The sequence below is a fragment of the Protopterus annectens genome, chromosome 9.part0 (genome assembly GCF_019279795.1).
Source record: "Protopterus annectens isolate FY-2018-M chromosome 9.part0, PAN1.0, whole genome shotgun sequence".
NCBI classification, from domain to species: Eukaryota; Metazoa; Chordata; order Ceratodontiformes; family Protopteridae; genus Protopterus; species Protopterus annectens.
The window spans coordinates 1018998257-1019012741 of NC_056743.1; the positions used below are offsets into that span (position 1 = coordinate 1018998257).

Sequence of the window (14485 nt, forward strand, 5' to 3'; positions counted from 1 at the left end):
CAACTAATCACCACTGACAAACTAATTCACAAACCTAATGCCTGCCCGTCATTTCAAAAGACTCTCAAACAAGACTTCCCACCAAGACCCCTTTGATCCAGCAACAAAAATCTCCCATCTGCTATAACAGTACTGGTGATTCACTGTTCTCTTCATATGTTACCAGAAAATGGAACTCTGTCCCACTGCTTTAAAACAAGACACCACAATAAAAAAAACTTCAAGAACAACCTAAAACTATACCTAACAGTCTCTTGGATGTGTTCCTGTTCCCTTCCTACCTGATTAGCTCTCCTCCCACCTGTCATACTAGTCTGTTCCTTTTTCCTCTATCCTTACTTCCTTCACACATGTCTACTACTTACATAGGCTGTCTGCATTTGAATTTCTTTACTCTCGCAACCTCAACTACTTCCGTTATTCTCCATCTCCAACGTCACAACTTTGCTTAATCTAGCATTACTGTTTTGCTGCTACTTTCGCCAAATACAGCACATAAACTTCTTTCTTGTTTTTGTTCTTAGTATCAATATGAATCCAAACTGTAAAATGTCTGCAGTATGAAAATGCTATGTATTGTATCTCTATCAAATATTTCTACTGTAATTTTGTTCATGGAGTTTTTCGCCCTGGGCCTTCACTGAAAATGGGACCACAAGCCCAGTTTTACTCTCCTGGTAAACAAATGGCAATAAATAAATGTATATTTGATATTAATCGGGCTGGCTTGGAAGATGTGGGGAAGGGTGGCCTTTTTGTGCTCAAGAATTTTTTTCCCGCCTTTATTTTTTTATAAAACTTCATTATTTTGAAATGTATTTAAGTTGTTATTCTGACATTAAGTAGCTGTTAAAGACAAACCTGATGTTAAACAAAGCTGGCTTGGAAGAGGAGTAAGTATGTAACCTAATGCTAACTCACCCATACCTTTGGCACATGATGGAGCTGGGGGGGTCCGTAGTTCAGTCGGGCAGAAATCAGGAGAAAGCTTAGGCAGAGAATTGTAGCAGAAGGTGTGATCTGGTAGCATGCATGCACCCATCACTTTGGCATCATTGCAGTCTGCATAAAGGCTGGGGATTAAGAATATGGCAAGGGGGATTCCCCCCTCCTTTTCAGGGTAACACCATATGAGGATACACCTATCTTCTCAGCCTTGTGGAGATTTAATATAGGCACCAGGAAATGGCTGCTGGTAGATGGTGAGGAGGAGAAGCTACAGAAACCAATGCAAAAAAAAAATCCTCTTTCTCCAATGTCTGGGTCTCTTAGTAATCCTGGTTCATTTGAGTTGGTCAGAGATTTGTCACTCTGCTACAGAACAGTCTATGGTACATCATAGATCCTTTGCAACCATAGTAGAGGCAAGTGTGAATCCAGAGTTCAGAGTATCCTCAGGAAAAACAACACTCACAGGTGAATATGTATACTGCACATATGCAGCAACCAATGGTCAGGAGTGGATCTTGAAGCTGTGATGACAGAAACTTAACATCTTTGAACTACTGTGTGTGCCATTATATAGCTTGGTAGTATAGACATTTTACTGATTTTAGTCAAAAGTAATTTAATTTAATGATGTGTGCTTATTTCAGCAGACTGTAATGTGTTGAACATTGCGTTGTCCATGTTTGTCGGTACTGTATTTTTGATAATGTGCTACTGTTTCAAGAACACCATTTCCACAGATCTTTATTTTCAGTAAGAACTTTTTCTATTGTATGGCACGGTGAATTATTTCAGTTGTATTTGCTAAAGTATCTTTACAAGTATAACTGAATATAATTGAAACTTTTTTTTTGTTTCAGACCTTGTGCAATGTGAGCACCACTTATACCACAGTTATTACAAAAGCAAATACTATGATTGCATTCAGCTCTTAAATAAGTGTTACTTAAATGTCATTTGTAGCAAATCAGATTGAACAGTTTGTTAGGGTAAAAAGTATTACAATGTAAATAAAAATGTCAAGATTATGTAATTCTGTGTTGGGTAATGGTAGAGCACGTTTTACATTATCTTACAACTTTTACTTTGCTGTGCTGCAAAGCAGCAGATTTCTGTACCTTGTTCTCATTGAATAGTGAAGTCCTAGGCTTAAAGTGAGAGTAAGTCAGCTGGAGTAGGTAAACTTTTTCCTTTCAGGAAACAGTAGTGTCTCTGCCATCCATGTAACTTTAAAAAAATGTTTGTTTTATTGTACAAATAAGTATTGTGTATCTCCTTGTAGGCTATGTAGTGTGGATGGCTTAATAAAATACTTTACAAAGCTGAAAGTTACATCTGCTACCAACTTTATTGTCTTGATTCAGGAGTTGGATTTGGATACATTTGAAGAGTTGTTTAAAACAAGAGCACAAGGTGCAGCCATTGACCTCTCCTGTCCGAAAAGCAAGCTATGTCAGAAAGCTCTCAACAAAGTAACACTTCTTGAGACAAACAGGGCAAAGAATCTGGCAATCACATTGAGGAAAGCTGGCAAAACAACAGAGGAAATCTGCAAGGCTGTTCAGATGTATGTCTTAACTGCTTATATAACCTTACTTTGTGCATGTCATTTCCAGTCTTTATAATCCAAAGGTTAAGTAATAAAATTACAACAAAGTATTTTCATGTCACTGTAGTGTGTGTGAAGGAGTCCACTGATGCACATTAGTTTGGTGAAGGTAAAAGATAACTGCAGTTAATGGGATTTATGGGGTGTGGTATTAAGCTATGTTTTTTGTGAAGTTGGCACTTAATGTAATGCATGCAAGTTATACCTTGTAGGAAGAAAATACTCTCATCTACAGATGCTGTTGAGAGAATACTATTAGTACTAGTGGACTGCTGTTAGCAGGAGGGCATGCTCCTTTGTGTCTTTGTTTTATTTTGATATGGGGAAGAATTTTTATAATCCCTTTGCCACTGCTGGAGTTAATCTGTGGAAGAGTATACTTTGTACTACTACAGATTGTGACTTTTTGTGGGTGCACACATTTAGGTTCACATGTTCAAGGAGGCCAAAGATATGTATATGTGTACTTGTTGCACGTTTATATATACACATAAGCAGCTGTTAAAGAAGCATATTGACTTGTGGTTTCAGTCTTAATGTACATTAACTTCATTGAGAAGAAGAAATTCTGAAAGCTGAATCTTGATTAATTCTGGTATTGTCAGTAATAATTAGTGCTTTTGAAAATAGTTATCACCGCCTTAACAGGTGTGCCTAACAGGACTGCAGCCTTTTGACACATTTCATCATTTATTTTTTTAGGTTTGACTTGAAGACATTACCAATTGACTTTGTAGAGTGCCTTATGCGGTTCTTACCACAGGAAAGTGAAGTGAAACTGTTCAGACAATATGAGAAGGAACGGAAACCTATAGAAGACCTGTCTGATGAAGACCGTTTCATGCTACAGTTTAGTAAGATTGAGCGACTGACACAGCGAATGGCAATCATGACCTTTGTAGGCAATTTCAATGAAAACCTTCAGATGCTAACGCCGGTAGGTATTGAATGGAAGTCTGTCACACAAGTGTTATTCTCAGAATCCCCATGACTGTACTGGATATGTGTAGTAGACAGAAAGTCTTAGCTTTTTATACAAGCTACAACAGCATATATCCAGATGTTAGAGCCTCACCCCATCCATTCAGCAATTTATAGAGAGCAGAGATGCAAGATTCTTACTCCTGTGTAATTGTTAATGTAGTGTGCATGTGTGATATAAAAACAATATACAAGGCAGGTACTAATAGTGTTATCTCCATTTGGTATTAGTGTAAAATTCATAACATGTAAACTAGCTGTGAAATACTGAAGGTCTGGGAAGGACAAATGGATGATTAGTCTTGAAGTGAAACCTGATGGAGTGGTGGGGTGGGGGTACTAGAAACAAAGATGTGGGAATTCGAACGCATGTCTTGAAGGATGATAACCATACAGAATATTGTATGCATAAAGTTTTTGAAAGTATTCTAAGAACTAAGCCACCATGGAAATGGAGAAAGGAGATTTTTGCAATAAGGATGACTGCAAGCAAATAGGGGTGCAGAAAATAGCAAGAGGTGAATTTACTGATGAAAACTTGCAAAGGAATCAAGGTATTGGGAGCAGTTAACTAGGGAGGGAAAGGAAATAGAGTTGGATGAGGCCAAGAGGTAGTCTAGACTCCAGGTTAAAGACTGCCTTCCATGCCAGGGATTGGTATCCAAATATAAGCAAAGAGAAAGGGAATGGGGAGTCATAACTGAAAGACCTGCTTTGGTAGGGTTTTTAGTCAGATGTAGAACTGAAGCAGCTGTTAATTTGTAGGACATTTAAAGTATTGCATGTTAGCTATAAGAATCATTCAGAGGTTTGAAAAGATTGGGAATATTAACTGGAGGAGCAATTTACAAGGAAACAATGGGAAGACATATGTATGGCTCTGAAGTATGCAAAAAGGTCCTCAAGGTTTAGAATTTTTGTTGTAAGTGTTTGCATAGATGTTTTTATACTCCAAGTAGACTTCAAAGAATTTTTCCTAAGGTAGATAGCAAATGTTGGAAGTGTGATTAGGGAAGAAACAAGTAACGGGGGGACATGTTTTGGGAATGTAACGAGTTGGCAGATTTTAAAAATTCCCTACTGAGTATTCTGTCAAATATTGGAGAGCAAATGGATGTAACTGTGCTTTAAATGGAAGTTTTTTGGATAACTTTAAAGTTCATATACATCAAAAAGTTAGAAGTCAGTGTAAAGAAACAAATTAGAAAATTTAATGATGAGATCAAAATCTTACAGGGAAAGCTACTTTCTGAAAAGTTAAAGGTTCAGAATGATAAAAATAGAGTTAAAATTATTAAAGATTTAACAAAAATACAAACTATTATTATCTCATAAAATTGAATTACCGTTAAAGTATAATTGAATTCATATGCTACTTCCCTTAAGATTCTCATAGATTAGCTAAACCAAGCTAAATTAATCAAAAAAAGCTAACCAAATTAATTATGTGTTTAATGAAGAAATTAGAAAAATATAATTGAATTTAGATGACATATGATTTAGTTTTAATACTACTGTAAACAACTAAATATGGGGTGTATTGATCCAGAGGAGGAAACTAGAACATTTACTAAATAATTTTAAAAATATAATATCTGAAACTCATTACAAATTTGATAAATATTTCTCTTTATGAAATTAAAGATCATGTCAGAAATCTTAAAAATAGTCTCGTTATGATGGTTTAATCCCACAGTTTTTAAGGTTTTGCCTTATAACTTAAGCTTATTCAAAAGCATTTGCTTGTTAGTGCAAAGAGGAGAGGAAATTCCACCATCATGGAAATATTGCTTAGATTCTCCTTTTCGGAGTGAAGGTAAAGATCCTAAAAAATGTGCTTCATGCAGAGCTGTCTCGCTCTTAAATTTTGACTGTATACTTTTTATGTCCGTCATAGCAAATAGATTTAAAAAATCTGTAGATTTATTAGTTTATAAAGATCAAAATTATTTTATATCAAATAGGAAAAATCATTACAATATTAAGACTCAATTATTGACTTTGCAAATATAAGTACAGCTAAATTAATTACTTTAAGCCTTGATTTAGAAAAGGCTTTTGATTCTGTCAGTTTGACTTATTTATTTAAATAATTGGAAATATATGGATTTCCTTTACAATTTATTGTAATGGTAAAGAATTTAATGAGTTGGCAGAATTTAAGAATTCCCTGCAGAATACCTTGTCACAAATGTTTGTTTGCAAATGGTTGTAACTAAGGAAATTATTTTTGAGCTGGGATGTAAGATCAGAATTGCCCAGATATAGTAAGGATTACTAAGTTTAATGTTACTGGCTGCTGAAAAGTAATTACTAGAGAATGGAAATCAAAATCTGAACTCACTGTAATTGAAGTACTGAATATTGTAAATGTGATGAAAGAACTGAAGGTGGGATCTTTAAAAGAGGAAAGGAGCAAACTGCATAGAAATAAATGGAATTTTATTTATTTTATTTTTATTTTGACATTTGTTGAACAGGTTAATCTGGCTGGGTGACAGCCCTTTTTCAGCAGAGGCCCGAGGAGAAAAACGCCAGTTGTACAAGTAAAAAAAGATGCATACAAGAAATACTATGACATAATAAACAGAGAATAAAACTAATTACATACAAGAATTTAACAAGAACTCTATCCAGGGTAAACTGTAAAATGTATACAAGGCACAATGTTTGTAGTACAGCCTGTTAGGAGTTGGAGCATGATTTGTATAGAGCAAGGGAACAGATAGGATGTGTTTGGAGGTAGAAACTGGAAGAAATGTTGTGTATCATTAGTGGTAAGAAGAGGTTAGGTATATTTTGGAGGGGAGGGTAGTTTAAATTGGGTCGGTACATAAACAGGACCATGAGTTTAGCAGGCTGTCTTTTAGAGAGTTTTTGAAGCAGTTACTGTTAGAGATAGTTCTTAAACATAGAGGCAGTTTATTCCATGCATCTGCAACAGAGTGATTGTAGAGGAGTTTGGCTATGTTTCTAGTGGGCTTATAAATTTCTAAGAGGCGTTGGTCAGAGCTTCGGTGTGTAAAGAGAGATGAGGGTTGAGGGACCAGGACAGGAGGAGGGTTTGTTTAGGATGCAGTGACTCCAGTGCAGCTGAGGTAGCAGGAGTTGTTGGCACAATTCTAGTCACTATAGGCTTTTCAAATATAAGCAGTGGTGTGAGCGATAGGGCTGATCTGCAGCAAATGTAGAGATTTTATTATATGCGAGTTCCAGTTTAGACATACGTTTGGATTGTAGATTGGAGCAGCATAAAATAGGGTGGGAAGTAGGAAAGCATATGCAAGAGAGAATTTAGATTCATTTGTGAGGATTTTTTTGTGCCAATAGAGCAAGCATAGGTTTTGATGAGTCTTTTTGATGCACTGTTGAATGTGAAAATTGAATTTTAGTCTGTTATCAATTGTGACTCCTAGTAGTTTTGTGTGAGGTTCTACTGAGATAGTTGCGTTATTCACGGAGGTGACAGTAAAGGTAGTTTTGTGCTGTTGGAGAGATTTTGGGAGGATGAGGAGGAGTTTGGTTTTCTTAGAGTTGAGTAGGAGTTGGTTAGTTAGCCATTTTTCAACTGAGTGGAGAGGTTCTTTGGTAAGAGTGAGAGGGTGGGAGAGATTGCCAGAGCAGGAGATAATTGTAGAGTCATCAACATATTGTATTAAAGAGGAGTGTGGACAGGATGTGCAGAGGTTGTTAGTAAAAATGTTAAGTAGTAAGGATGTAGGAATGGAGCCTTGGGGAACCCCTGTTTGGACTCGAAGGAAGAGCCATTTAATGGACTGAAATCTGTTGGAGAGCTAACTAGACAACTAGCAAGGTGCAGAGTTGGAGAAATTAAGGTTAGTTAGTTTAGACAGAAGTAATTTGTGGGAAACCATATCAAAGGCCTTAGAGAGGTCCAGGAAAAGACAGGAGACTAACTTATTGTCACGAGATTTTGCGATAGACTGTGTGAAAGATAGTGCAGACGATGTGCTGTGATTAGGCTGAAAGCCATGTTAGTTAGGGGTAAGGAGAGTTTCTTGTAGAAGATGATCAAGTAGCTGCTTATGAATGCACTTTTCAAGTATTTTTGATAGGAGAGAGAGAATGGCTATAGGCCTGAAATTAGAGGGATCAGTAGAATTTCCACCTTTGTGTAAAGGTATGACAGAATTTCTTCCAGATTTCTGGGACTGTGTTTTCATGGATTTATATATTGATTAATATGGAGACGTGATATGCAATAGAATTTCCAGCAAGTTTAAGGTATAGAGGAGGTAAGTTGGCAGAGGGTGAGCATGTTTTATGTTTGCCGAGAAGCGATCTAATAAGCTGTAGGGGCAGGCTTAAGAGTGAAGGAGGTTGTATGGGTAGATGGAGGGGGGGGATATCTATGGCAGAGCTGTTGGGCTAAGGGTTTGGTGTAGAAGGGCTGCCTGGATGTAGTAGTTTGTTGATAGTTTGCCAGAATTTTTGGGGGTTGGAATCAGGGTTATTTAGTGGCTTTTGGTAGGAATTTTTTTATTGAGGTTAACCTGTTTTTTGATTAAATTAGAGTTCCCTATAATTTTGAAAATGAGAAGGGGATTTTGTTTTCCATTTCTTCCAGGCGCGCACACTCTTGTACATAAGGGTGTGAGTGGATTGTGTTAAACATTGAACAAAACTGAATTTTATTCAAATTTTCCTAATGGGGGCCAGGGAGTATAGAGTCTTTAGGAAGATTCTGCTAAATGTGAGGACAGCTTCTTCAAGGATGTGGTCATGGAAGAAGGACCAGTTTATTGAGGAGAGCAGATGGACCATGGTTAAAAGCATCTGAGTTGAAATTAGAGCGTTTGCAACAGTCTTTGTGTTGGTGGGAGGATTTATATACTTGGAGGAAGTATCTTTGAGCAGAGTTGAGAATTTATGGGAACTGTACATGCATATTGATGTTCAGGAGGAAAAGGAGGAGTGAGGTTTAAGGGAAGGTGGAAAATGAACAATTTATATAATGTTTGAGTGAATAATTAAAAAAACGTAAGTTTAATGCATAAAAATGAAAAGAAATGTGTGATCTGGTCTGTTTCCTTTTATGTTATAATGTATGTACTCATGTCATCATCTGTAAATCCAGCCATTCATCCTCAACCCCTTTTTCCCATTTTGCACATGGGGTCAGGGTGTCCCTTCAATAGTGACAATCATCTTGAGCCAAAATTTAAACCACTCGGTGGCTAGCCCTGCCACGGATGTCATTGTCTATATAAGAGTTTAATAAAGGTGTTTAAAAACATTGCTTTCTTATCCCCTCCTTGACCAAGTCTGATGACCAGACTGTCACCTTTTCCTCAAAATCGGTTCCAAATGCTTACAAATTCAACTATATTCAGGAGCTACTCAAATGGCCAACCGGTTAGGGCTATCTGAAGACCTTAAGAATTTCGAAGGTGCCATCTCCTGCTGAGCCAGTCTCTAATGCTGCTACATTTAGCCATGATGTTACAGCTACGTCAAACAATGTATAAGTAAGTCGATCCTTGTTAGACATAAGTATGGTGTGAAGTTTACTGGTGAGCATGTTAGATAAACATACTTATAACAGGCGGATAAATTCTTATGGAATGTTTAAATATATCTGCAACATCAGTCAAAAGGATGAGTATAAGCAGGTATTCAGGGATCTTGAACACATCATTAGGAACAGTAAAGCTGGATATGATTTGAGTATAGATTTTTCAGCTCTATTAAGAATATTATAAGTAATACTCAGTAGTGCACTGAACTTAAACTTGAAAGGCTGTCCCTTTTCTGATACTGAAAGCATAACAAGTGTCCTAACTGACATGTTTAGCTCAGTTTTCCCCTCCTACTTACCCTGCTGTCCCCTCCCTTCTGTCTTTTAATACCATTTCTCCCATTATCACTATGGACCAGATCCTGGAAGCTATTACCAAAGCAAGTATAACAGTTCCATGAATCCAGACAGTATACCAGGCTGCCTTAATGCCAGCACAAAGTCCATTATTGCTGAACCCCTTTAAGATTTTAAATCTTGGCCGTACGCAGGGAGAACAGTGATTTTGGTATCTCTGCATTAACTGATCTTCAGAAATTATCATCAAATTAGCCTCCCTAGTGTTACCTGCAAAATACTGAAGCAGATATTAATTGCCATCATTAACATTGAAATTGGTATTTCATAAACATGTTCTCCTAATTAGTATGTTTTTGTGAAATGTATGTCTTGCTTGTGCAGTTGTGTTGAATTGTTGAGTGTGTGACTGATGCCACTGATAGGAGAACATGCTGCTTTTTTTATTTTACTAATGCAGTCAATAGGATTCCTCTTGTAGACATTAGTGATAAGTTTACCATTTTAAAATTAACCTCTGCATTCCTCAAGAATTGGTAACTCTTTCATTATGAACACAAGATGATAGTTGATGGTATCATTTCATCTAATAGGTTAGTCTTTAATGGAGCCTTTCAGTGTTGTTCATCTCATCTGATAGATTAGTCTTTAATGGAGCCCTTCAGTGTTCTGTGTTGGGCCTCCTTATTTATGTATTCACTTCTCTGATGTGAATAAGTTTGAGGTTTGTGGATGACGTAGTTTAGAGATGACTCCAGACTGGGGTGCCATTATTGGTTCCCTCATAAATTCAATATGTTCTCCAAGAAGAGATGGATAGAATCGGCACTTGGTTTTCTGACCATGGCCTTGGACAGTTCAAAAGATTTAATGTAGTCACATTTGGGAAACAAGTCTTTCCCACTAGTTTGCCATATAAATGGAACTCTGCTCAGGTCTGATGCATTTATTCAAGATCTAGGCACTTTCGCTGACATTGAACTGTTCTTTGATCAAGTTTCGGTTGAAGTAAGGAATAATTTTCATTTACCAATTAGTTATCAAAGGTATATCCTCAAGATCCAAATAAGTCTGTCCTTTATATTCCTCCCTTTTTTGGCTGGTTATTGAATGCAATTCTGTGGTTTGTCCTTACCAAACACATATCCCGATTTGAAAGACCTCAGTGTTTCTTAGCCAAGAAAATCAAACGGCTAGGTTCCTCTTTTCCTTCTCACTCAAATTTATACATGGAAGATAACTGTCTTGCCTTTTGTACTATGAAAGATACTATTTTATTAGAGTTTCTATTCCTGCTCAGAAATACTGGTAGTGTTATTTAAATTTATTTAATGGGGTAGAGCAATGATCAAAAAATGACCAATAACAGGTTCAGCCAGGGTTGCATCATAATGTAACAGAACAATTTACAATGTACAATTAACAGTGGGTTTACATGTGTGAGTAAGCATAGAAAATCCAACAGAGTATATACATAGATCTAATATATGTACAGTTACACAAGGGGAATAGAAAAGGGAGAACAGGGTTAAAGTAGGAGGAGTAGAAGTAGTGGAGTTATAAAAATAGTTGCTAGATTAGGAAAGCTAAAAGAAAATAGTAAGGTGAAAGAGGGTGACTGTTGCATAGTTGGTTTAGACCCAGTAATGGTCTGGTAACCTGAATCACAGTTTAGGATAAGTGAGTTAATCAGCTCATCAGGTGTGTGGGAGGTAAAGGTATTACACTGTCGGAAATATTGGTTTATACAATGTTTCCTTTAGATGGGCAGTTGCATTCAGACTACACAGTTTGAACTGATAGAATTCAGTTGAATTGTTTGAAGTGTTAGGAACACTTTCTTCAAAACTCAACTTAAATTGCAATATAGTAGGACTTATTGGATGGATAGGTTAATTACCTAAAGGATTCCCCTCCTGTGAAACCAACTTTCTTTTCATGTCAAGTGATGTAACACCTTAGCCTCCTAAGTCTTGATTTGATGGTTTCGCATTAACTTCAGGGATTTGTTGTTTGACCCTTGTCAAGAATGGTGGTAGACACTTCATAGGTTACATGACTAAATTGTATGTGGCTGTTCAAACCACCTGTGTAGTACTAACCTATGAACCTCTGTAAAGAAGTTTGTCAGTCTGAAAAGACTTGATTCTAGTGCTGCTGAGAGATGACTTCCCCATATACTTAAGCATAAAGGGACCCCCCCCTTTTTGTTTATTGTCAGAGTCCACAGACGGTTCCTGAAGTTAAAAGTAGGAAGCTTCCAGTACCAGTATACTTCTTGCCCTTTTTGACTTTCAACTGCATCATTTGTGTCATTCTGTTTTTTTTTTTTAGTTACTACTGAGATCTGTTTCTTTTCCTGTTTTCTGAGTAATTGTTTGATTTTAGGCCACATTCATTGGGTGACTATAGATGGACTGAAATTGGTGTGCAGTGTTTTCAGCATCACTGATTTTGCAAGATCTGAACTTTAGCCATGTACACTGGAAGGTTTTAAGGATCATTCTGGGTCATAAGCACTGGGGATATATTTATCTCAAGACAGAACAGGTTGATTTCTTTCTTAAAGCCATCTTGCTGCAGGATCTTTCCATAGTGTTGGAAAATACATGCCTACTGTCCTCATTGTCAGGTTACCCATGAAGGGGTATCAAGTGATTCCAAACAGTCTGAGAGACAAATGGATGCAGCTCACTGAGAACTTTTTACCTCTTGATTATGCATTTTCCAGGGATCTTGAGATGGAATATCCAGATTTCCAGGAAATTAGGGTTTTGCTTTGTCTTCCCAGAATCAGACAAAAAGCTGAGAACAGATAAACCAAGCTGTGCTTGGGAAACCCAATTGCATCAGTTTTGAGTCCCGAGACATTGGTCCAGGGAACAGAGGAAGTGTATTAACCTGGAAAGCTACAAAGCTGCAACTGAAACCAGAAATTCTACAAATAGTGACTGTATCACCACAACATTGTGAACAGCAGATTGAGGAAACTCACTCATAGCCCCCTGTGCAGACTAAACATAGTGAGCTGGGATCTGGCAAACAAAAATCAGTTTGTAACTATAAGCAGTTTACATACTTGGTCAAATAATTTTTGTCAGACATATTGTGAGCAGGGAGTTGGTAGAGAGAACATCCTTTAAGGACATCATGACGTTGAGCTACAAGAAAATGTCTATTTGTGTGTCAAATCACCCAGTATTCACTTTTTGTTCCAAGACACACAGTGCACAGCAGTACCAACAAATTTGTTTTAGTCAGGTGGAACCAGGGTGATGTTTTATGCTTTCCCTGAAATGATTCTCATCCCTTAAATGCTTGTAAAAGCAAGGGCAGAGTTCGTAAACATTCCAAATAATTAAATACTAACCTAGAAGGCAGTTGCCTTTTCCCTTCCCGCTAGCTTTTCTTTTAGCAGAATAAGAATCTGCTGCATCCACTTCTCAGGAACCTCAAGCTCACAGCCTGAGAAACAACAAGGTAATACCACACTGACATATGTTTTCTCCAGATGTTTTACTTATTCAGAGTTAGAAGACCAACCATTAGGTCATATTTGCATTTGTCTAAATGGAGAGGATATTCACATTGGTGTAAAAATAAGGAGATAAACCCCATATCCTATCACAATACCTTACATGGTACCGGTCAGACCCGTTTCAACATGGCCTGCTGCAGTTCTTCATAAAGATGCTTCTGTTACCCACTCTGCCTGTATCCCAGTAGTTCCAACAGTTTTGCTAATGCTGTAATTTAACAATTCTTAAGGTATAACTTCTATTTCTGTCTGCCTAGACCCCCCCCCCACATTTTCTAAGCCTAGGACCTGAATATTGTAGATGAACTGACTCTGCCTCTCTCTGAACTTCTCTACAGCTATATTGAAATATCTTCCCTGGAAGACTCTCTGTATTTGTTATCTTAAAAAGTAAGATTTTCTGAGCTACACATCCTAATGTGCAAGTGCCATCTATTAACTTCCCCATTGATGAGGTAGCTTTGAAGGCAAACCTTTCTTTCATACCAAAGGAGTTTCTGACCCATCCCTCACTTAATCCATCCATTTACCACTTTTCTACTCAAAACCTACAGATAAGGGATAAATGATCTAACATCCCACTTCATTGATGTGTACAGATACCAAGGTTATTGCACAAGCATGACCAAAGGCTTCAGATGCCTTCAGACTTACTGACCAGGTTGCTTCCTTTATGCCAGACAAGTAAGGTTGACCAGGGGCTAATATGGCAAAACCTTGATTGAGTAGGTCAGGATGGCCCCTCTCTCTTTTTCTCTCCAAACGGCTGACCATTGAGCTCCTACTGCCAGCCAAATGCCTTCTTCTGCAAGAAACACATCCCACGTTTCCTTTACTGGCAGATTCTCCCATTAAACCGAGTGGTCCTGCTTGGGAGGGGGGCTCCTCCTCCTCTCTGCCAGTAAGAATGCAGTCTCAGTAGCTCAACAGACAAGAACCCATAGTCTTCTGCATCAAAGGTGAGAGTACTATTTCCACACTGGGTACTTTGATTAATTTTCCAGTACTACAGTACAGCATAATGGGGGTGCTGCACTCTTGGCTGTGCCATCTTTCAGATGAGATGCTAAACCAAGGCCCCATCTGTCTGAACTGGTGGTAGCTCAGCTGGATGTAAAAGATCCCACTGCACTTGTCAAAAAGAGTAGGGGGTTTAGAAGGGATTGGTAAGAGAGAATGGATAAGCAATTTGCAAAGAAACAATGGAAGATGTATGTATGACTCCCAAATATACATCTAAATGTAGAACATTTAGGATCTTTGCTTGGAAGTGTTTGCATAGGTATTTCTATACCCCAAATAGACTGCAAATAATTTTTCCTCTGTTAGATTTCAAGTGTTGGAGGTGTTATAAGGAAGAAAGGTAATCGGGAACACTTTTTTAGGAGTGTAAGGAGCTGGCAAACGTTTTAAAAATTCCCTGCAGACTACTCAGAAATATTGGGTGGGCAAATTAAAATAACTAAGGAAATTATTTTTTTGAGCTGTGATACAGAATCGGAATTGACCTAGACATAGTATGGCCTTCCTGAGTCTAATTATGGTGGCTGCCAAAAAAGCAGTTACTAAAAAA

At 37.6% G+C, this 14485-nt stretch overlaps 1 protein-coding gene across 1 annotated transcript in view; it reads left to right on the forward strand.

Annotated features, from left to right (window-relative positions):
• The window catches only part of FMNL3 (formin like 3), a 1635345-nt gene that overhangs the window by 1222831 nt on the left and 398029 nt on the right, over positions 1 to 14485 (forward strand). Inside the window, exons 16-17 of the mRNA XM_044082195.1 lie at positions 2313 to 2515; positions 3260 to 3494. Of these exons, the coding sequence (XP_043938130.1) occupies positions 2313 to 2515; positions 3260 to 3494 (438 nt within the window). The remainder of the gene's footprint in view (positions 1 to 2312; positions 2516 to 3259; positions 3495 to 14485) is intronic.